We start from the raw sequence: 24,122 nt of genomic DNA, 5'->3' as shown, positions 1-24,122 counted from the left end.
AGTTAAGCCTATGCAGAATCAGGATCTGACTATGCAGGGAAAATAGGATGTGACCAAACACAAAATGCTGTCAAATGCCTCAAACAAGCAGACTTTATTACTACTGAAAAGTTAGCAAAAATTATTCTTAATCTTAGATGCTACTTTCGTGTCCAACATTTTAAAATCTAAATCTCCCCTCCCCATTCCTGGTCTCTACCACAGAGATAGCTACATTTCACTAAGGCTTTGAGAGTCTGTGACAGGGAAAAGTCCTGCCTGTCTTCTACTCTGTCTACACAGACTGTTTGAAGACCTTAATTTTTTAACCACCACCATGTAGTTTATTTACATTGCCATTTCCACCATACATCTCATCATTTATAGCACCAGTTTCTCCTCTCAATAGAGGGCTGAGGAAAGAGATCTCTCCACTCGGAGATCTGTCTTGTTTCTGGCTCCACTAGCCTGCCTCTCCCTTAGCACTTCTTTCCTGTACCTTGTTTTACCCTCTGCATTAATGGGATAATCGGCTCTTTAGTCCTTACTAGCCCATTCTAATCCACTAATTGGGCAGAGTAAGGTCTGGGGGAAGAACGGGGAATTAATTGGTGTTTAATTTATCAGAGTGCTGGCTCAGCTACTGGTTCCCAGTGCTCTGCCACAGAGCCTTCATAATGAGTGGTGTTATATCAATGTAAACTATTATTATACTAAGTAATGCTGAAATACATCATTGCATAAGTTCTTGGGCATGGCTGTTAGGAGGAAAACAAAAAAGAGAAGATTAAACAACAACTTCGTTGCAGAACCTGTATTACAGTTGGAGGCAAGAGGCTTTTAAAATGAAAAAGTAACCTCTTTGAGGCTGATCTCACGTATGTTGTGATTACACCAGTAAAAAACCCCATTGGCCTCATCCTCAGCTGCACTCAGTATCTGCTGGATGCAGCTGAAGCATCGCATTAGTTTGCAGCTCCCTGAGCTTAGGACGCGATTTAGCCCCTGCTATATTTTTTAAGCCTCCCAAACATTGCTCTCAATTACACAGCTGGCTGTGGCACTCCCAAAGGGCCAGCCACAAGTTGCCAGAGTGCAGCATACTCTAGGCATGTCTCCCTGTCCCCCCCACCACAGCCCTTATACTGACAGCTGCCACAGGCCATACCAGGGGAATCCCCAAGTAGAGTGAGCTCGATGCTCACCAGCCCCTTTGCCTGACAGAAACAGCACAACAAGATCAGAGCTAGTCTGAGACTACTGACTTCAGAGTCACTTCTAATTGGCTGATTCAGCAGAGATCAAAATCATGCCCTTTGTCACTATTCAGTTATTGTTCTCATGTTTCAATTTATTCTGTTAAAGATTGTATTGTCTTTTTATCCCAGCACAGTGAGAAGCAGGAAATTATGTCACATGACTAGGAGCTCAGATTAAGATTTGTATTTTGTACAGCTTCTGGTAGAAGTTACTTATGAGGGTTCTTATACAAATGCCAGGTTTCAGAGTAGCAGCCGTGTTAGTCTGTATTTGCAAAAAGAAAAGGAGTACTTGTGGCACCTTAGAGACTAACACATTTATTAGAGCATAAGCTCACGAAAGCTTACCTCAAATAAATGCGTTAGTCTCTAAGGTGCCACAAGTACTCCTTTTTCTTTATAGGAATGCGTTTTCCTCCATGTGAACTGAGCAAAGTACTTTTCCTAGGCCGTTACAAATTTTGATTTCTTATGTTAAATCACTTTTGGCCTGATTCTGTTATTAGTAACATTGATTTAAATCTGGATAACTATGTTAGCATCTATGCAATTTCTCTGGATTTACACCAGTGCAATACAGCAGAATCCGGCCCATAAAGCTTAGATGTTTTTCAGTGTCCAGGAAAGCCAATATTCTGAATGCATCTACATTCTCTCAATACCTGATCAACTATCTTGCTCAGAAATTAAAAATAAAGTGGCTTTTTTATTTAGAATTGAGTTTATTTAATTGTATAAATAGAGTAGTGTAATCTTACGCATACTCATGTTAGTCAAGTTAGTTATAGATCACTCTGGGGTATGCTCCGATTTGTACTCCTCACCTTTAACGGGATTCAGTTACATAACTTATTTTCAGTTCTTAAACTTCAAGATCAGACTGTGATTATGCTTTATATCATCAGCAAGAAACAGCATTTATTGTTGTCACTCCTGTTTTTGCGACTAGTGGGCTGGAAAAAGAATGGCATAGGACTACAGTTGGCTAAGACCTCATGTTTCAGTTTTTATTTGGATTGCCACATAAAGTGTGCCCTGGAGGAATATACTACACTAAGAAAAATTGGATAAGATATCAAATCTGAATCTCACATCTATTCAAGCAGTTTTAATTTGGTCTATTGGCACAAGGCTGCCCTAAGCCTAGCAGATCCAGCAGGGGGAGGGGTTCCCTCTGCATAGGGAAATTCTCCATTGGGGTTGAGCTGCCATAAAGGGTCCTACATTGCCCTGCTTCTCCCACCCCCACCCCAGTGCTAGTATGGCCAAAGGAAAGAACCATAGGCAGGGTGATTTTGGTAATTAATTGATCTTTAAATATTCAGGGTAAATAGGCCTAATCCCCTGAGATGGGATATTAGATGGATGGGATCTGAGTTACCCAGGAAAGAATTTTCTGTAGTATCTGGCTGGTGAATCTTGCCCATGTGCTCAGGGTTTAGCTGATCGCCATATTTGGCGTCAGGAAGGAATTTTCCTCCAGGGCAGATTGGAAGTGGCCCTGGAGGTTTTTCGCCTTCCTCTGTAGCATGGGGCATGGGTCACTTGAGGGAGGATTCTCTACTCCTTGAAGTCTTTAAACCATGATTTGAGGACATCAATAGCTCAGATATAGGTGAGAGGTTTTTCGTAGGAGTGGGTGGGTGAGATTCTGTGGCCCGTGTTGTGCAGAAGGTCAGACTAGATGATCAGAATGGTCCCTTCTGACCTTAGTATCTATGAATCTATGATCAGATTAAACAGCCCCTGAAGACTTAGGCTGGAGCACCCAGGGGGAAAAATTAGTGGGTGCTCTGCACCCACTGGCAGCCAAGCTCCCTCCACCACACCTCACCTCCGCTCTGCCTCTGCCTCCTCCTGAGCACGCCGCATCCATGCTCCTCTGCCCACTTCCCAGTGCTTGCCACCACCAAACAGCTGTTTGGCAGCGTAGCAAGCTCCAGGAGGGAGGGGGAGGAGCAGAGCGGGAACATGGCATGCTCAGGGGAGGAGGCGGGGAAGAGGCAGGGCTGGGGGCAGGGATTTGGGGAAGGAATTGGAATGGGGGCAGGGAAGGGGTGGAGTCAGGGCAGGGCCAGGCACCCACCAGTGTGAGCAGAAGTCGGCGCCTATGGCCACCATAGCTTTGAGCAACCTTGGGGCTGCTCCAATACATGCTGATTACTATGCCGGCCCAGAACCAGTCCCAGGGCCAAAGGGGGTGCAAAGGAAGCCTTTAGAACCCCCATCCTCAGTCCACCAAATGCTCTCTGGGTCCAAAGATTCACTGAGAGTTTTATCTTTGTAAGGACTGTAGGACCACCCCACTAATGGGAGTTTTGCATATAGAACAGGATAAGATCTTGGGAAAATAAGCCTGGCTGCTGAGTAGAGATCTTTGAGAACCATCTTGCTCTTCCTTCATGTGTTTACTTAAGACAACTTTTTCTGATAAAATGGTTACTTACCTTTCTGTAACTGTTGTTCTTTCAGATGTGTTGTACATGTCCCTTCCACTAAATATGTGCACTCCTGGTGCACAGTTCTGAGATTTTTTCCTTCAGCAGCACCCATAGGGGCAGCATGAGTGTTCTCTGGTGCCTCATGCAGGTTTAAAGGGCCATGCTACCCCTGAACCCCCTCAGTTTCTTCCTATTGGAGTCTTTCTGGTAGAGAGGGACAGGAGGACAGGTCATGGATTAGAGGTGCAACAGATCTTAAAGAATAGTTACCAAAAGGTAGGTAATTGGTTTTTCTTTTGAGTGATTGCACATGTCCATTCCATGGTAGGGGACTCACAACCAGATTGAATGGAGATGGGCTTGTAGTCTACTTGAACAGGGATTGTAGAATCATCTATCCAAATCTGGCATTGTCCCTAGATTGATGAGAGATGGCATAGTGAGATGCAAATGTATGGAGCGATGACTAGGTTGCTACCTTACAAATATGCAAAATGGGTACATCCAGAAAGGCTGCAGAAATTGCCTCTGACCTGGTTGAGTGGTCCACCACTTCACTTGGAGTTTCAATATGAGCCAATCAGTGGCATAAATGAAAATAGCCAGACATCCAGGAAGAAATCCTCTGGGTGGATATTAGGTTGTTCTTTACTTTGTCGTCATTTTCAGACAAAGAGCAGAGATGAAGATTTGAAAGGCCTAGTCTGATTCAGGTAAAAAGCCAAAGCTCTTTTAACACCTAGAGCAGGGGTGGTGAACCTGAGCCTGAGCAGGAACCAGAATTTGCCAACGTATATTGCCAAAGAGCCACAGTATTACATCAGCAGCCCACCCCCAGCACCTCCCACCCACTGGCAGCCCCACCAATCAGCACCTCCCCCCTCCCGATCAGCTGTTTTGTGGCATGCAGGAAGCTCGGGGGGAGGGAGGGGAAGATGGGAAGGAGTGAGGGCATAGCAAGCTCAGGGGAGGGGGCAGGAAGGGGTGGAGTTGAGGGTAGGGCCTGTGGCAGAGCCAGGGGTTGAGCAGTGAGCACCCCCAGCACACTGGAAAGTTGATGCCTGTAGCTCCAGCCTGGAGTCGGTGCCTATACAAGGAGCCCCATATTAACTTCTGAAGAGCCACATGCGGCTCTGGAGCCACAGGTTGGCCACCCCGATCTAGAGTATGGAGCTTTTCTTCCCTTTTTACTCAAATGAGGCTTTAGAAGAAAGTCAGTAAATAAACTGACTGATTAATGTGAAATTCAGCACTTTAGACAAGAATTTGTGCAAAGTCAAAGGAAAACCTGGACCCTAAAAAAAAAATTATAGAGAGGCTCTGATACTAAAGCATGCAGATCCCCTACTCTCCTGGCCAAGGTGACAACAATCATGAAAGCCACTTTCATAGAAGGTGTAACGGAGAACAAGGTGACTCAAAGGGGCAACTCATCAACTTTGCTAGAACTAAGTTTAAACTCCACTGTGGAAGTAGGTTATGACCCTATGGGTATAACCTGAGCAAACCCTTTAGAAATCTGATGGGCATCGGGTTAGAAAAAATTGATTGGTTATCCACGGGAGAGTGGAAAGCAGCCAAATCGACTTTGATGGAACTAAGAGCTAACCCTTGTTGTTTCAGAAACAAAAGATAGTCCAAGATACAGCAAATTGGAGCTTGAGCTGGGGAGACCTCTTTATAATGGATCAAATGGAGAATATCTTTAATTTAGCAAGGTAATTAGATCTACTTGAAGGCTTCCTACTTAGCAGCACTTTCTGCACTCCCTTAAAGGAAACATTTTCCCAGGTTGTTGCCATGAAGCATCCATGCTGTCAGGTGGAGGTCCTGAAGGCTGGGATGAAGGAGGTGGCCATGGTCCTGGGATATCACTGCAACATCTCTTGGGAATAGCAGCAGACGTCTGACTGATTGGTTTTTGACTCCTCTAACCCCTGTGTGGATAGGGCCATGCTGGGGCTATTAGAATAAGGTGAGTGGAATCTTGCTTGACTTTGGGAAGGAGCAGAACTGGAGGGAAGGCATATAGCAAGCCTTTTGACCAGGAATAGGAGGAAAGCATCTGTCTGTGAACCTAAGCTGTGATCTGCTTGGGAACAAAAAGGATGACATTTTTTGTTTGTTTTTTTGCAAACAGGTCTATTTGGGGAGTCCCCCCACTACTAGAAAATGAACCTTGACACATACGTCTGAAGAGATTACTCATGGTGACCTGAAAACTATCTGCTCAGGTGGTCTGCCAGTGTTTTGCACTCCCAGAAGGTAAGCAGTTTTCAGGTTGATGGAATTGGTGATGCAGAAATTTGAAAGGAGGATTGACTCCTGGCATAAGTTTTTTAAATGCCCCCCACTCTTGCACACACACACACACACACACTTGTTTGCTTACCTAGAACATGGCTGCTGTGTTATCAGATTACCAAAAAATTCCACCCTTTGATATGTGGAAAGAACACCATTCAAGCTAAACGGATAGCCCAAAGCACCCTGATATTGATATGGAGACTTAGATCCTGAGAAGACCAAAGGCCCTGAGTCTGAAGGGGACCCGAGTGAGCTCTTCAACCTAGATCTGATGCATCTGTGACTAAAGTGAGTGACTGTTGTGGAGGGGCAAAGGGGATGCCCTCACAAACATCTGCAGGTTCTACCCCCCAGTCCAGGGAGGAGGAGACCTGAGCAGGTACTTGAACCACCAGGGCCGGCTCAAGCATTTTTGCTGCCCCAACAACAACAAAAACACAACACATGCCATCTAGACTGCCGAAGGAAAAAAAAAAAAAAGGCAGCCAGAGAATTGCTGAAACACTGCCCCAAGAATGGGCGAAATGCCACCCCTTCACAGGTGCCACCCCAGGTACGCGCTTTCTCAGCTGGTGCCTGGAGCCAGCCCTGTGAACCACCATGTCCTTATGACAATGGGCTGGTGAGTACACCAAGGCTGGCCCACACCATACTTCCGAATGTAGCCTGGCATGCTGCACCATATAAGTGCACACCGTTAGGTGTCCTAGAAGTTTGAGGCAATTCCAAACCATAGTGACAGAGTGTGCCTTTAGATCTAGAACAGTGACCCACTTGTTTGAATCCTCAGGTCCAGCAGGAAAGCCATGGTCTTTGTAGAGTCCAGGTCTAACCCCAATGAATTCTACTCTTTGGGCAGGCATCAGGACAAATTTTTCAGTATTAAGAGCCCCTCTGCATTGAAAGTGGACTGAATAGAGGCTATGCTGGAAAATACCCGAGACTTGGACTGGCCTCTCAATAGACAGTCATGCAGGTAAGGGAACAGACTCCTGACCTTTTGCAGGAACGCCACTACTACAGCCATGCATTTCATGAATACGCAAGGGGCTGCTGACAGGCCGAAAGGCAGTACTGCAAATTGGTAAAAGGATCCATTGACCATGAATGTGAGAAATTGTCTGTGGTTCTGGTGAACAGCCATATGAAAATAAGACTTCTTCTGGCGCTGGTGGGTGCTTGGCCCCTCCCTGACTCCATCCCTACCCCCTCCTTCCCCATTCCAACCCTTTCCCTAAAGTTCCCACCCCAACTCCACCCCTATTCAACTCCTTCCCCAAATCCCCGCCTATTCCCCACCTCCTTCCCTGAGCACACCATGTTCCAGCTCCTCCCCACTACCTCCCAGAGCTTGCTACAGCTGTTTTGTGGCAACAAGCACCGGGAGGGAGGCAAGAGTGGAGACATGGTGGGCTGGGAGGAGACAGAGGTGAGGCAAGGGGAGCTTGGCTGCCGGTAGGTGCAGAGCAAGCCACTAATTTTTTTCCTGTAGTTGCTCCAGCCCCAGAGCACCCACGGAGTCGGCGCCTATGAATAAGCATCCTTTAAGTTGAGAGCAGCATACCAGTCCCCAGGGTCTGAGGAAAGGAGAGACAATATAGTAACCATCTAGCATTTTGTTTTCTTTAAGAACTTGTTTAAGATCTGAAATAGGCCTGAGATCCCTCCCCCTTTGCCTTCAGGATCAGGAAGTAAAAAATAAAATCCTTTCCCTCTGAATGAGATGGGAACTTCCTGTATGACCCCCACGAGGAGGAGCAACTTGACCTCCTGGAGTAGCACGCTCTCATGAGAGTGGTCCCTTAAGAGAGACAGGGAAAGGGGTGTAAATTGGGGATAAAAATAAATTGAAGGGGTATCCAAGTTCCACCATGCTTAAGACCCACGGTGATGTTGGTTCAAGCACTTAGAAAGTGGAACAGGTGGTTGGCAAAAATTGGGATGGGGGAAAAGATGGTACTCTGGTAAGTGATAGACTGCTCTTGACCAACTTGTCAAAATGATAGTTTAGAGGATCTAGTTTGCCTAAAAGAACTAGTAGCTGCTCAAGAGACAGGAGGAGGAAGATACTGCTTGTAACCCCTGCCCCTCTTTTTGGGCAGGTTCTGGGAACACAGCAAAAAAGGCTGAAACCATTGGGACTGCTGTGGGCAGAACAGCTTTCTTATTGCTGCTGGTGTATAAATTCCCAGAGATTTAAGGATTCAAGGGTGATCCTTAAGACTATGAACCTGCTCATCTAGCTTATTGCAAAAGAGCGAGTGGCCTTCAAATGGGAGTCTTGAATGGTTTATTGCACATCGAGGGGAAGACCTGATGACTGCAGCCAAGATGAACACCGCAGAGTGATGGCAGAAGTCCTAATTTGAGCCACAGAGTCTGCTGCATCCAGGCATGCTTGCAGTGCTGTTTTGGCAATTAATTTGCCCTCCTCCACCATAGCAGCAAATTCTTGTTTGCCTCAACAGGAAGCTTGTCTTTGAACTTCAGGATATTATCCCATAGGCTGAAGTCATATCAACCCACAGAGCCTTGCTGCTTCATGATCCTAAGCTGTAAACCTCCTATGGAATAAAGTTTCCTGCCAAAACAAGTCTAGCTTTTTTGCTTCTTTTCTTTTGAGGTAGAGTCCTGGTGTCTAAGTCCCTCTTTTTCATTAGCAGCAGCAACCACCAGGGAGTCTGGAAGAGGGTGGTTATAGAAGTGCTCAAATCCCTGTGAAGTGACAGAATATCTTCTCCCCATCCTTTTAGCAGTGGAGACTGACATATCAAGGTACAACTCAGACTGAGGGGCTGTGTCACTCGTGCCCTTCAACCTTGGGTGCCTTTCCATGTCTTGCTGAAGTAGCTCCCACCTGGGCTGGTCATAAACACCCTTCCAGCATGCAAGCCACTCCCCGAGTGTCTCTGTATAATAGCAGCCTGCCAGTTACACTCTGGCTCTCATCAGCTTTGGTTACACTGCAGAATGACCCCAATGCACTCCCAGTCCTGGATTTGCCCCTGGAAATATATGTTCTGTACCTCGCACCCCTCTCATCAACAATACAAATATATTAAGTGTTATTCCTTAAAGAGAATATGCCATTTTATCACCTTAAAAGGTAATAACCCAGACATTCACTTAAGCACACTGGATTAAATTAAACAAATTTATAACTACAAAAAGATAAATTTAAGAGAGTACAAGATTTTAAATGAGTACAAATAACGAGTAATAAAAGTCAGGGATGGTTACAAGAAAAATGAAGATAAAATGTTTACTAGTGCCTAACAAATTATGTTGATTCAAGAAAAATTTCTCACCACACGCATCCAACAACATTCCTGACCTGAAGAGTTTGGTCAGTAGTCCCCATCCTTCCCCCACCACCACCCCCACCCGAGTCCAATGGCTCTTTTCCTTTGTCTGCCTTTCTCCAGGATCACACCCAAGAAGAGAGGAGATCCCTTGGGGGTGTTTGTCCCCTCTTTATAGTTTCTGTCCCCCTCTTGAAAAAGATTTCCAGCTGAGAACCAGGAGACAGTATATGTGGAAGGATATTCCCTGCTGGGTTATTTTATCTGTTTGAACTTCCTTTGTTTTCCCTTCTTGCTCAATGACTCTGTTTACTGCTTAAGTGCTAATTAACAGAAACATACACTCCTTCGTTCAAGGCAGACCTGTCTTCTGCCTAGGCAAGGTTGTGGCATTTGGAACACGTGTTAATATATCCTACAAGAATATCTTGTAACTTCACATACAGCATTGCCACTCATTTTAATCAAGACAATACTGACAAACAAATTATGAGTTTTCAAATGATACCTTACAAGGCATACCTTGTATAAAGATTACTACAGTAGTGTGCAGGGTATGAATACAGGGGTGTATTCAGTCAGAGGCAGGGAAGAAAGTTTGCCATAACACTGATAGGTTCAAGGATAGCTCATTAATAGGGAGAGCTATCCTAGAGGATCCTGCAGGGGCTAGAATGTACACAAGCCTGTGTGACCTTTCCTGCACCTCTTCTGGGTTGGATATCCAGAGCTGCAGCCACCCTCCTCAACAAGTCTTGAGTCTCTGAAATCATCAGGAAGGGGAAAAAGTAGACTCAGGCCTGGTCTACACAAGAAAATTAAGTTGTATTAAATACATCACTTAGGGGTGTGAAAAATCCAAACCCTTGAGAGTCATAGTAAAGCCTACCTAAGCCCCAGTGTTGACAGCGCAGCCTATTGGGGAGATGGATTAACTGCGCCAATGAGAGCAGTGCAGCTGTGCCGCTGTAGCATTTCAAGCGTAGACAAGCCCTCAGTCACTACTGCATCATCGGGGAAAGAAGAAGAGGCTATGAATTGTAGAGAAGGACCCTCCTCTAGTTCCTCCACAGGAGAGTCCTGAGCATGCAGTTTCCTCTGCACCGTAACAGTACTGGTACCAGAGGAGAGAAGACTGTGACCTTGCTGTGGATGCTCCTGGTGTTGAGCTAATGTCAAAGGGCGGGAAGGGAGCAGAGAGGTTCTAGAACGTGGAGGGAAACCCCAAGGGATCCAAAAGACCCATTGATATGGAGGCAGGACCCAGCTATGTGAAGGGCATTGGTCCTTAGATTATCACAGTGGGCAGGCATCCCACTGGGGCTTCTTGGCAGGTCTGGGTTGAGACACATATGGTCCTTCCTCGGAATCTGATGAGGAATCTGCTTTCTCAGACCAGGGTGGAGCTGACCCCCAACAATACCCCCCATTAAGTCTGGAGCTGGGGGTGCCAGCAAGATCATCACTGGCTTCCTTCTAGATAGAACTGTACAGAGACAAACCACAACTATAGAAGCCACTGGTACCGAACAGTGCTCTAGGGCTGGAGCCAGGACTTCCAATCCTGGTACCAGGCAAGATTCCTGAAGAGCACAGGAAGCTGGCACTGACTGGTTAAGCAACTCTCTGGTTGCCTCAAAATCCTCAGGTGCAGACAGCACTGAAAAGGGCTCCCGAGTATGAGGTACCAACAGGTGCGTCAGTCCTTCAGTGATTGGTTTCAGACCCTTCTTGGGCTCCGGAATCACTCCTGGCTTACAGACTCTGTCTGAGGGTGTCTTATTTGAGCACACTTCTGAGCCCTGGCCTTTGCTCAGTGCCTTCACCACAGACTTCAAAGGTCCCAGTACTGAGTCCTTGGGAGACTTATGTTGTCTCTTTTTAGGGACTAGCAACAAGGATCTGCCTCGGGACCCAGTCAGAACAGGGGGAATGTTCCTAACTTATTTGGACATGCTTGGTACCTGTTCCGAGTGGAAAGGGTCTAATGGCAGGGGAAGCGCAGACTCCATAAGCAGGTACCCTGTCTTTTCAAATGGGGTTTGGACCTTCTACAAAGGACATTTGTCACTTACATTTGCCTCTCCCAGACACTTAAAGCAGCTGGGGTTTGGGTTGCTCACTGGCATAGTCTTGTTACACGAGTCCCAGGCCTTGAAGCCAGGAGAATGAGGCGTTAGTCCAGTAATGAGCCTGGTATCCCACCAGGACCCAGAAACCCAATTCTAGAAAATTACTTATATCTAAACACACTACACTAGACTAAGAACTAACTCTACAGCTACTATACACACAAAACGAGGGAAAACTGGCAGATATAAAGACCAGAGCTCCAACAGCTGCACTGGTAGTAAGAAGGAAGTGGGGGGGGGGGGGGGAAATGAGGGCAGCGCAGCCATTTATAGCTGCATGCAGTGGTGCAAGGTACCAGAGGGCACTCACACGGTACTCTGTGGGGAAAAGTTTGACAACATGCACTGGCCACACACACACACACACACCTACCACGGAATGGACATGTGCAATCACTTGGAGGAGGAGAACTAGCAAGTCAAGTTAAGAAACTTGTTCGTGCCTCAGCTCATAGGAGCTGACTTCCTCATAGATGCTTGACACTTGCTCCACCCCTTCTCCCAAGCTCCCACCTTGCCTCTTCCCACCCCTGCTCAACCCCCTTCCCCCCCCAGCACCTCCTGCATGCCACTGAACAGCTGACTGTAGTGCACACGAAATGCTGAGAGGGAGGGGGAGAAGTTGATCAGCAGGGCCACTGGCATGCAAGAGGTGCTGGAGGGCAAGGGGGAGGCACTGATCCACAGGGCTGCTGAGCATCCACTATTTTTTCCCCCTGTGGGTGCTCCAGTCCCAGAGATCCCATGGAGTCAGTGCCTATGCCTCAGCTCATCTACCTTCTGCATGCTACCTATTTCTTTTCTGTCACATTCCTATAACAGAAGATTTCTCTGTCTAAGCAAAGGCTGTAGAGTAATTGCAACACACTCTGTGGGCCTGCACTTTCAAAACACTTGGATATTGCAGCTAGTGCTGAATAAAGTGGCCAGCATATTAAGTAGTGTATCTTGCAAAGAGCAGATTATGGTAGTGCTCCATAATTTGGATTTGCTGTCAATAAATTTCCAGGCATTGGGTTTGACCTTTAAAGTCCTAAGTGGTTTGGGTCCTTTCTCTCCTTTTGAAACTGAAGCAGATGGTATTATCCAATGTGCTTGAACTATCAGCTCCCTAGTTTGTGTAAGAAGGAAGCAGATGGCAGCAGAGTATTATTGGTGAGGGGTCCTCTTTATTATTATTCATATTGTGGTAGGACCCAGTCAGGAATCAAAGCTCATAGTGCTAAGTACTGTACAGTCTCTTCCTTTCTGGGCTTGCTAAAGCCAAAATTTGGTGGAGCTCAGGGCACACTGTAAAACTCACCCCTTTTCCAGGGCTTTCCTAGTGTGTGGGGGGAGGGAACAGATCTGGTGAAGGTGAATATAAATGGAGGCCACTTCAGGTTTTGGTCAGGAGGTCTGCTTTAAAGTTTTATAGGATTATCTACAAAAAGTTATAGTGATGTGTAGCTTTCATATTCCTAGAGCTTAGGACGGATACCACTGGAAAGAAGGCAGTTTCTATACATCTAAAAAAAAGTGTACTACTTCCAAAGAAGTCAGGTGAGTGAATTTGACTAGCTCATCTTTTTGGTGTGCGAGAGCACCACGGCATCACCATACAAATACATGCTGCATGCTATTTTACACGATTATCTTACCTGCCCTTAAAGAGCATGCCCTTCTTCAGTAGAGTCAGAGACAACTGGAAACCCTATTGGAGCCATATAACTAAATTTGCATGCCTCAACATGGCAAAAATCCTTATGCTAAAAAAAAAATAGGATTAAAAAAACAAACAAACAAAACAACAACAACTGGTCTTTCGAAAACAGCTATCTAAAGAAATTATATAGTTGGCCTAGCCTCTAATGGACATATTCTAATACAACATTCTTAGTAGTCAGATCAGATATTGACAATTCAGGGAACACATCCAATCCCCAGTCAATAATTTTAATACTAACCAGGCTCACATATATAAAATGATGTGTACAATGCCAATTTGGACACTTGACTCTTAGTCGCCTTTGAAAATCCCAGCCTTAATCAGCAGCCCTTCTCACACCCTCAATCCCCTAACAAAGTAGTTGCTGTTGGTCATCATCACCACCACCACAAAAAACTCAGTGAAACCATTTTAAGGGTAAAAAATGATTTGGGAAATGCTTGCTATCATTTCCACCATCACCTAGTGGGCAGAGAAAAGTTTGGAAGAATATTCACAGTACGTATACATCAGTGTCTGTCAGTCAGTCTTGTTATTTCTTGCTTCTCAAAGCGGTGTAAACAGTAGTTAAAATACTGAAACAGGGCTATTGCTGATGTGTCAGGCAGCATAAGGAACATTTGCTAATACACATCTGAATTGCTCCATCACTTGTTTGTTATAAAATAAAAAGTTATAATCATTCCTCGAAACAAGTCTATCATACGATTCACTTACCCATCGTGGCACCTCCTGCTGGCCATCCTCAAAATTAGCTCCACCAGGCTTGTACTCTCCCTGTGGTGGTGTCTTCCCCCATCTTGTCTCACTCTACAGCCTTATTCACTCTCAGATCTACAGTCTCTTCTTTGTGGCTCAGTCCTCTAGCCAGGTCACTACGATCCTCCCCTTCCAATAAATTCAAAGTCCTTCCAGACCCACTGGCTAGCATTGCCAATACCTTTACCATTTGCAATGACTGGCAGGGGAACCCCAGCCTTCCCTCTATGCTGGGTAACAGGTTCTGGCCCAGGGACCCTATAACAAGCAGCCATGGTCCCTGGGTAATCTTACCTCTTGCTGCTGTTTTCTTCTATAGGCTTCTTCTATACATCACTAGCTCCCACCCTCTTTGGGTTTGGGAGGGTCTACTAACTCCTTCCACTCAGGTAGTGATTGCAACCTTTCCCAGCAGCACCCCATGTCTACAGCCAGACAAGTCTGGCTTTATACAGGCCCCACCTGCTCCTGCACTGCTGAACCTGTTTCTAATTATCTACCTCCAGCCTAAAGCTGCCCTGCTTACAGCCTAATTAGCTGATTGGTCCCACCTGGCCTCATCCAGCTATTGCTGGGCTAGTGTGGGGAGTCCATCTCATCACAAAGTCATAAAAACCTAAAACAAAATAATTATCCTTTTACTTTAAGACCCAAACATACTTACAACAGGACTCCCCCGGTTAAATTCCACAATAAGTATCTAAATTGTGGCTCTTTTCAGTCAAACCTTACAGGTAGACAGGAAAGCCCTGATTCTCTTCTCATTTCCAGGCTTCTCTCTTGCAACACATTCCTTTTGGGTCTATATGCCCCTACACATCAACTCAAAGCGGCACCAGACAAAGCAGCCAGAACAACAGATGCAAAACTTGCAGACATATCTCACTGTTACAATGATCAGCACTCTCCACCACACACATTTCAAGATCCACAAATCCTACCCTGCCTATCACAACAGGTGGTGTGCCTCATCCACTGCCAATAACAACTATGTGGGTGAAACCAGCCAATCACTATGCTCTCAAATGAACTCACACAGGAAAATGATAAAAGACAAAATCACCCTATTACCTGTGAGTGAACACTTTTCACAAAGTGGTCACCTCATATCTGACTTATCAGTCCTCATCCTCAAAGGAAACCTGCATAACACTTTCAAAAGACGCCTTGGAGCTTAAATTCCTAACTTTGCTAGACACTAAAAATCATGGTCTTAATAAAGACACTCGATTTATGGTTTATTCCAACAATCTGTAACCCACTAACCCCCCTTTTTGTCCTATGAGCCCCTTCACCTTGAATGATGCCTTAGAATATGTGCTTAGAATACTTATGGTAAACTATCTGTTCAACTTTGTATTTAGCTGTTTGTGACATTCTATACCTTGGGGGAGTGTGCTGTAACCCCCATATTCCTCATTTTCATGTAATCGTGATCTTATGGATAAAACATGCCTTGTAAGGTATCAGGGGAAAGGTTACGATCTGCTGAAAGTCATTTCTCTATCCATATATGTGTATCATTAATGCACATGAAGTTATGAGAATTGTGTAATACGTTGTCACTAAAACATGCTGTAAGTTGGGGGAATCAGCCAGATATTAGCTCCCCAGAGGCAACAGCAAGGAAAGTAATCAACGCCCAGGTGGGGTGTCAAACAACCCATCAACAGCCATTGTCCAGCAAGGAAGCTACAGTGCAATGACTCATCCGCATGAGGCCACAGCAGGGGAATTGCTCAACCTTGCTTGGAGAGACTCAGTAATGCTCACCTGACTGAAGCGGGGTGGGGGTGCGGGGGCAAAGTCAAGGGGAAGGAAAGGTCTTGATAAAAGGAAGAGACGTTTGCCATATTCTTCCACCTATATCTACAGACATCACCACCAAGCAACTGAAGCGCTGATTAAAGGGGAGAGCCTGGCTGAAGAGCAACCAGCCAGCTTGTGGTGAGAAGCATCTAAGTTTGTAAGGGCACTGAATGTGTTAAGATCAGCTTAAAATGCATTTTGTTTTAATTTCATTTGACCAAATCTGACTTCTTATGCTTTGACTTATAATCACTTAAAATCTATCTTTATAGTTAATAAATCTGTTTGTTTATTCTACCTGAAGCAGTGTGTGTGGTTTGAAGCGTGTCAGAGGCGCCCCTTTGGAGAACAAGCCTGGTACATATCAAGTTCTTTGTTAAATTGACAAACTCATATAAACTTGCAGCATCCAGGGGGCATAACTGGACACTGCAAGACGGAGGTTCCTTGAGTTGTGTCTGGGACCAGAGATATTGGCTAGTGTCATTCGCTTGCAAGTAGCTGGGAGCAGCTTACATGCCAGAGGCTGTGCGTGAACAGTCCAGGAGTGGGGTTTCTCACAGCAGAGCAGGGTAAGGCTGGCTCCCAGAGTCAAGGATTGGAGTGGCCGAGCAGATCACCAGTCCGGATGACACTAGAGGGGAACGTCACACTGACACTCTGAGTACCTTTCCCAGACCTGAATAAGAAGTCTGTGTAGCTTGAAATCTTCTCTCTCTTATTAACCAACTTCTGTTGATTAAAAATATTACCTCACCCACCTTGTCTCTCAAAGAATAATTTGTCTATTATGAATGATGCTATCACTTTCAAGGAAAATGTTGTTGTTTTGTTGTTTGTTTCACAGTAGCAAAACTGGAGATGGACTCGAAGCCCCCTCCCTTCTCTCTAGGCCTAATTATTTTGCATAGATATATCCTGTAAACAGCAGTTAGACCTAAGAGTTAAGTCAGAGACACTGAGGCCCCAAATCCTGCAAGTGGCTTCATGCAGGCAGTCTCCTGTACTGTAATTGTGGCTCTGCTCACAAAAAGCCAGTTGTGGGATCAAGGGCTTAAGGCTTACCATTGGTATGCTCAGCTGCTTTAAAAACAAAAAACATCCTGCATCACAATTAACTATAAACACTTCTCCAAGATCTAATTGCCTACACATTAAACCAAACAGAATTGTAGGACGTCAAAAGGATTAGCTGGCAATTTCTAATGTTATAGCAGCCACTATCTCCACATTCAAACCACTCTAAGACATTTATATGAAGCCTGTCAAAGTTAATTTTGAGTGACAGGTTTGAGATATATCTAAGAGATATCCAGCACTATTTTGAGTTTTGATCAATCACCTGGCCATCCGCACATTGTGTGTATAAATGTGTATTTGTCTACTTCAGAGCTCATCAGCTTCTGTGAACATAATAGACTCACATATGTGTTTCATAGAGGGAAGGGCATAAGCCATTTGTAGGATTATCACCCTTTTGAATTTGCCATTTAAAGAGCAAGCGGCACAAGCCAGGGACCTCTATATTTTAATTTTAATGTGGGCAAATGTCAATTTCACCAGACCAACAAACTGATAATCAAAATTGAAAGTGAAGCAAAGTAAGAAAAATGTTGCTTGAGAACTTATTAGAGTTTGATGTAAGGGTATTTATTTTGTTGTGAGGTTGCCAATTTGTGTTTTAACGGTTATAAAGCTTTAACTTATTGAATCTCAACATCCACTGTAATTAAATAATTGTCTGATCCCCACTCATAATTTCCTGCTATTGTTAAATTTTAAATTGACTAAAATGGAAAAAATGCTTAAAAATAAACACTGCTGTTAGTTGTCAAAATGATAAAATAAATATTGACTTCTGCCAAGCCTATTTACAAGCATTGAATACAAGCAACAACTCAGGCCTGAAGAACCCTTGGAGGCAGAAGCTCAAACAGAAATTCCCCTGGAAAAAAAAAATAGCACATTTTTTTTAAAGTATATTAGACACAGGAAGCCTGCTAAACAACCAGTGGGGCCACTGGACGATCGAGGTGCTAAAGGAGCACTCAAGGACGAGAAGGCCATTGCAGAGAAACTAAATGAATTCTTTGCGTTGGTCTTCACAGCTGAGAATGTGGCAGATTTCCAAACCTAAGCCATTCTTTTTAGTTGACAGATCTGTGGAACTGTCCCAGATTGAGGTATCATTAGAGGAGGTTTTGGAACAAACTGATAAATTAAACAGCAATAAGTCATCAGGACCAGATGGTATTCACCCAAGAGTTCTGAAGGAACTCAAATGTGAAATTGCAGAGCTACTAACTGTCGTTTGTAACATATCATTTAAATCAGCTTCTGTACCAGATGACTGGAGGATAGCTAATGTGACGCCAATTTTTAAAAAGGGCTCCAGAGGTGATCCCGGCAATTATAGGCCTCTAAGCTTGACTTCAGTACCAGGCAAACTGGTTGAAACTATAATAAAGAACAATATTGTCAGACATATAGATAAACATAATTTGTTGAGGAAGAGTCAAGATGGTTTTAGTAAAGGGAAATTGTGCCTCCTCAATCTACTAGAATTCTTTGAGGGGGTCAACAAGCATATGGGCAAGGGGGAGCCAGCGTACTTAGATTTTTCAGAAAGCCTTTGACATGGTCCCTCAGCAAAGGCTCTTACGCCAAGTAAAAAGAAAAGGAGGACTTGTGGCACCTTAGAGACTAACAAATTTATTAGAGCATAAGCTTTCGTGAGCTACAGCTCACTTCATCGGATGCATTTCCAAGTAATTTCAGCCAAGTAAGCTGCCCCCAGATAAGAGGGAAGTGTTTCTTGACACAATGCACAGTCAACCTGTAGAACTCCCTGCCAGAGGATGTTATGAAGGCCAAGACCATAACGGGGTTCAAAAAAGAACCAGACAAATGCATGGAGGAAAGATCCATCAATAGCTATTGGGCAGGGAGGATGTCCCTCGCCTCTGTTTGCCAGAAGCTGGGAATGGTCAACAGAAGATGGATCACTTGATGTTTACCTGTTCTGTTCATTCCCTCAGGGGCACCTGGCACTGAGCTGGAGGGACCCGTGGTCTGAGGCAGCAGGGCCCAGGGCAGGAAAGGGAGGAGCGCTGAGAGCGAGCCCAGGCGAGGCGAGCCTGGCCCCCCGCTGGCGCGGAGCGGCACAGCACAGCACAGCGGCGGAGAAAGGCCGCTGTGTCTTTCCAGGGGCAGAGCCGGAGGCGCGGCAGGGAGGAGGGGCAGAGCAGAGAGACCGCGGAGGCGGGACGGCGGCAGGGGCTGGCCGCGGAGAAGGAGCCGGCAGGGCGAGAGGCTGCTGCGGCCGGGCTCGGCATGGTGCTGCTGGCGCCGATGGGAGTGAGCGGCTCGGGGAAGTAGGTGCTTTCCCCTCCCCGGGGGCGTGCGCGGGCCGCCCCGGAGCCCGCCGCGGGGGAAGCTCCTCGCCCGGACGGCGGCTTCCCTGCGGGGCGGGGCGGGGCGGGGCTCGGCTCCCCCCCGGAGCAAAGCGGGTGGGCGGCGGCTGCCCCCCGTGCGGAGTCTCAGCCGGCCCCCTCGTGGGCCAGGGGCTGCCGGATAAACCACTCGCGGCCCCTTCCGGCTGCAGCGGCCGGCTCCCAGCCTTGCCCTGGCTGGCAGGAAATTAGCGGGAGAGCGCTTCCTTTCCCCGCAGCACCACCCGTCTTTTAAGGGGGGGAGGGGGCGGGGCATTTCCTGCGGCCTGCAAAGGGGAAAAGTCTTCTGACACCTGCGCGGTGCAGGGGCTTTGCGGCAACAACGGAAGACTTAAGCCAAAGGCTGCTCCGTGGCCCGTAGCACTTGCCTGCGCCGCGGCCCATCTCGTGCAAGGGCGCTTTTCAGCGGGGGGCGGGGGGGGCCCATCCTTCGGGGGTGACGCGAAACCACACCTGCTCTAAGGAGCTTTGGGCGTTTTGCCGGAGGGCGACTCAGGCTCCTCATTACAGTCAGAGGGGACGTTTCCTTGAGCCCAAGGAGCCTACAAACCAGACTTCAGAGTCGCCGCCCTGCTAGTCTGTATTCGCCAAAAAGAAAAGGAGGACTTGCGGCACCTTAGAGACTAACCAATTTATCTGAGCATAAGCTTTCGTGAGCTACGGCCCACTGCAGCGGATGCATCCACCGAGTACTTCCACCGACTGCATCCGATGCTCACGAAAGCTTATGCTCAGATAAATTGGTTAGTCTCTAAGGTGCCCACAAAGTCCTCCTTTTCTTTTTTACACACCAGACTAGCTTTGTGTAATTTTCACACTGTTCCTGTGCCAGGCTGTGGTACACCTTGCACGCATCATTAGTGGATTTTGTTTAATTTAGTAAAGAGTTGTCAATGACGGAAGGATAGCTTTATTTTTATTTCTGTACTTCGAACACTATTCAGTTTCTTCTGTTTCATAGCTATATAAACCATTTTAAAAACTAGCTCATGAATAACAAATGGACACAAGTGAGGAGTTAAGGCTAAAAGTTTCCCGTTTGTTTCCTGATATTTCAGCACACATCAGCAGCAGTTCTGGTAGCTACCCATTATGCACTGTGGGGCTTATTAGGGATAACTTCGGCCTTAACAGTTTCATTGAATTGCTCTTGTTGGGTTAGAATAGACCTTTGACCGTTTAACACGACTCGTATCTACTTTGCTTTGTAGATGACCCCAGTGATACTGTGGTTAGGGTGACCAGATGTCCCAATTTTATATGGACAGTCCCAATATTTGGGGCTTTGTCTCGATTTTTCACCCTTGCTATCTGGTCACCCTAATTGTGGTAGAGGGGATCTCAGATCAAGGGAAAAAGGGGGAAATCAGGTTTAGAGGGTTGAGCAGGGCCTGCCTGACCACTGTCCTCGCTGCAGGAGTTCCTGAATTAGTATGATCCTAATGCTGAATTAGTATTATCCTATGCAGTGTACCTCAAAGCATAGAGACCCTGTGCAGCTGTGGTTTCCCCCACTAAAGGGTTTGGAGGATGACAACAGATATGAAGCATTGGCAGCAAAGCTTCTGATTTAGTGACTGGGAAGCTTTTCCCTGGACTTGTAACTAAGTAAAAAGGACCAAATAACTTGGAACTCACAGCTGTGCCTGCTCCCGTCCACCTTCTTTTATTTTTTCAAATGGCCCTGAGAAGAATTTTCAAGGGTGGACTTCCTCAGACAAGATTTCACACTACTCTGACCCTTGTTAGCTTGAAAAGAGCTTGGAGAAGACTCCTTTCAGAACCGAGCAGGATTTGTCTTGACTGGAATAAAAGGTGTATTGTTAGAACATGTTAGCTCAGGAGTTCTCAAACTATGGGTTGGGACCCCTCAGGGGGTCGTGAGATTATTACACGGGGGAGGGGAGGTCGCGAGCTGTCAGCCTCCACCCCAAACCCTTCTTTGCCTCCAGCATTGATAATGGTGTTAAACTATTAAAAAAGGGTTTTTAATTTACAAGGGGGGGTCACACTCTGGGGCTTGCTATGTGAAAGGGGTCACCAGTACAAAAGTTTGAGATCCACTCTTTTAACTAGCATCTTAGGAACTTCTGAAGAATTGGAAGAGAGACAAGAGTGTAACTTGCATGATAAATTCTCATTAGTTCTAAGTAGAGGTTAAAAAGAGCAGAAAGGAATCAAAAGGAGAAAACTAAGGTATATGATTAAAAGTGGTACAAATAACGTGAATATCACAAACCAGTATATGACAGATTTCAAAGTAGCAGCCGTATTAGTCTGTATTCGCAAAAAGAAAAGGAGTACTTGTGGCACCTTAGAGACTAACAAATTTATTTGAGCAGTCTCTAAGGTGCCACAAGTACTCCTTTTCTTTTTTCAGTATATGACAGATTTACGAACATCAAAGCAGAGAAAGGGCAAGTAAGAAACAGGAGAAAAAACATTTTTAGCTGAGAATAATTAATGCTTGGAATTGACTAGTAAAGGCAGCATCGGAAACAGCTATCATTAACACCCCCCCAAAAAAGTTACTTTTAAAAAAATCAGTGCTATATTAGTGGTCTCCAAACTTTTTATCTCAAAACCCCCCTAACTCTGTCTGCACCCCTGCCTGAGCTGGGGCTGGGAGCAGGGCTGTGGCTCCGGGGGGGCCACACAGACAGGGTTAAGAGGGCCAAGGCTGGGGCCACAGCTGGGGATGGGCATGGCAGCCAGGGCATGGGGAGCGGAACCTCAAGGCAGGGTTCTGGGCCCATCAGCCAGGGCATGGGGCCAGCAGCTGGGGCCCTGGACTGTCAGCCGGGGTCCCAGACTGGCAGCTGGAGCTGGGGCCAGGGACATGCTGGCTGCTGCTTCCCACAGCTCCCATTTGTCGGGAATGGCAAACCGCAGCCACTGGGAGCTGCGGGCGGCTGTGCCCGCGGACGGTCAATGTCTCACAGCCCGCCAGTGGACTCCCTGATGGGCCTTGGGTTGCCCACTCCTGGATTAAACCATCTGGTATTCCCAGGCCTCTATCCAACATCTCTTAGAATTATAAAAAGATAGAGATTGGGTTATCTCACTCTGGAAGTTGTTATGAAAATTTATCAGCCCAAGGACCCTTCCATCTTTTACCATGAAGTAAGAAAATAACTAATATTTCATCCACACATCAAAATTACTTTCCCAGGCCAAAGGCCAAGTTATCTGGTCCACTCCCCTTTGAAGTGCACAATTATTTCCTATAGTGCTTTATCCAGTTTAGTTAGTTTCACACAAATAAAGTTATCAATGAGGTTTCCACCACATCTGTTAGGAGGTTATTCCATAGTCTGATTTCTTCCTTCAGGATGAAAGTGTTTCAGATTCCCAGGATAAATTTCTTCATTCTCAGTTTCATCTTAGTACTCCTAATTATATACTCTTGAATTATTTCCCTTATATTTAATGTGGATGCATATGTTTCACAATATGGTTGGCATTGAATTCATCAATAAATCCAACTCTGCATAGATTAATCACCCAATCATTTAGAATGAGGCTGTCAGCATATAACCTCAGTCAAAAAATAATCATGTCTTTACATGCTGCAGCTTCTGTTGGTCTAAAAGTTAAAAGCATCTTGTGATAGGTAAAACACTGCTGGAAGTCACTGTCAAGCTGATGTAACCAAAGACGACAACTGGCTGCTTTTCAAATAAAACAAGCATGGCTGCAACTTTCAAAGTTTTACCAGGAGCCCTCTGTTTCTAAAATCTTAATTTAGAATAACTTTTAAAAACTTCCAATAGTGAGTTGAATTCTTTTTAATAACTTGAATGATAATAGCTGTGTTGTGTTAAACTTAATGTGTCAGATATTCTTCTTCTTTCCAATAGTACCCAAAATGTGCTAGGTGCTAGGTTTACAAACAAAAAGGCTAAACTCCTGCCCTAAAGAACTAGAGTATGTCACGTTATTATATTCTAAATATAAAGAAAATTCATTATTAGCCTAGGTTACCACATGACCAGCTAAAATTAAGCTAAAAGATGTTACCTTGGATCTACACTAGGAAAAGGGTCAAGTTTAGATCAGGCCTAGCTAGCATGTGTTAGCTAAGCCCTACCTAAACTTGACTATTTTTCTTAGTCAAGACCAAAGACTTAGGTGCCAGATAACATACGTAAGTGTTCTATTATGTGCTAGGCAGGGGGCATGACTGATGCCTTCAATAGCACTTTTCACTCCCATGGGACACTGGGAGGCCTGTGCACCCACTGCAGATGACTGAAATCAAGCAATGGATATAGTGTATACTGCTTGTTTCTGGACGATCTGTCATTTGTTCTGTTTGTTCAGCACCTAGCACAATAGGGTCTGGTCCATGACTGGAGCTCCTACGTGCTACGGTAATACAGGTAATAAATAAAATAATCATACTACCTACAATTCATTAAAAAAAAATTCATTTAATAATATTGGGTGTGGGGTGAGTTAAGAGGTGATAGTTGTACTTGTGTGTTAAAGTGAAGCACTCATCAGTTTGGTCTCATGCCACAGAATATTTAACTGTATGATATTATGTACTATATCTTTGCTAAAATTCAGGTATAACTAAGGCCAGTCTAATTTATTCACTAAAGATTACTTACAGATGATGTTGCTGGTAGATGCCATGTTTGCGTATCCTCAGCCTTTTAAATATTACCAGACCAGAACATTATCAAGTAATCCTAACTGAATTTCTGGTTTGCTCACTTACTGTTGAATAATTCCCACTCTCTCCTCCCCTTTCCTTTCTCTCCCTGACACAGTGATCAAAGTTTTATTGGGATTTTTTTAGTTCAAAGGTTTTTTTTTACAGGTACAGTTAACCATACATATTGGAGAAGAGGAGGAAAAAAGTATGTAGGCAGCTTTTGCCTCTTCAGTTTACAGTCCTGATAGTATCTCTGGGTTGATTTTATATGTTTAAGGATTTATCCTCATAGGAGATTATACTTATTTTTT

General features: G+C 45.3%; 2 protein-coding genes and 1 long non-coding RNA gene across 10 annotated transcripts in view; 2 read left to right on the top strand and 1 right to left on the bottom strand.

The window, feature by feature from the left end:
* Positions 1 to 14,359, bottom strand: part of FRMD3 (FERM domain containing 3) — a 256,992-nt gene extending 242,633 nt beyond the window's left edge. The window contains exons 1-2 of one of the 3 annotated variants that reach the window (XM_043514613.1): positions 14,182 to 14,359; positions 13,846 to 14,016 (exon numbers count right to left, since the gene is read on the bottom strand). The gene's annotated coding sequence lies outside the window, so the exon portion shown is untranslated. Of the gene's footprint in view, positions 1 to 13,845; positions 14,137 to 14,181 lie in introns of those variants that run through there. The other 2 variants (XM_038403444.2, XM_043514612.1) reach the window with 2 other exon arrangements.
* LOC119856202 lies at positions 4,899 to 8,554 on the top strand. 2 transcript variants are annotated; one of them, XR_006281363.1, is made up of 5 exons: positions 4,899 to 5,397; positions 5,471 to 5,654; positions 5,820 to 5,944; positions 6,846 to 6,962; positions 8,089 to 8,554. It is a non-coding gene; the product is annotated as an uncharacterized LOC119856202 (long non-coding RNA). The 2 variants fall into 2 exon arrangements; XR_006281364.1 differs by lacking the exons at positions 6,846 to 6,962; positions 8,089 to 8,554 and adding an exon at positions 6,076 to 6,429.
* A 4,476-nt stretch (positions 14,360 to 18,835) lies between the features above and the next one.
* Positions 18,836 to 24,122, top strand: part of IDNK (IDNK gluconokinase) — a 43,885-nt gene continuing 38,598 nt past the window's right edge. For 3 of the 5 annotated variants that reach the window (XR_005293202.2, XR_006281658.1, XR_006281659.1), the window contains exon 1: positions 18,836 to 19,070. Coding sequence is in view for 2 of the 5 variants with exons in the window: in XM_043515174.1 (XP_043371109.1) it covers positions 19,030 to 19,070; positions 20,841 to 20,963 (164 nt within the window). In the remaining 3 variants the exon portion in view is untranslated. Of the gene's footprint in view, positions 19,071 to 20,840; positions 20,964 to 24,122 lie in introns of all 5 variants that reach the window. The other 2 variants (XM_043515174.1, XM_038403456.2) reach the window with 2 other exon arrangements.

This window comes from Dermochelys coriacea, chromosome 5 (genome assembly GCF_009764565.3).
Source record: "Dermochelys coriacea isolate rDerCor1 chromosome 5, rDerCor1.pri.v4, whole genome shotgun sequence".
In the NCBI taxonomy this organism is placed as follows: Eukaryota; Metazoa; Chordata; order Testudines; family Dermochelyidae; genus Dermochelys; species Dermochelys coriacea.
Note: the sequence above shows the minus strand (reverse complement) of the source record. Positions and strands in the feature narration are given on the sequence as shown.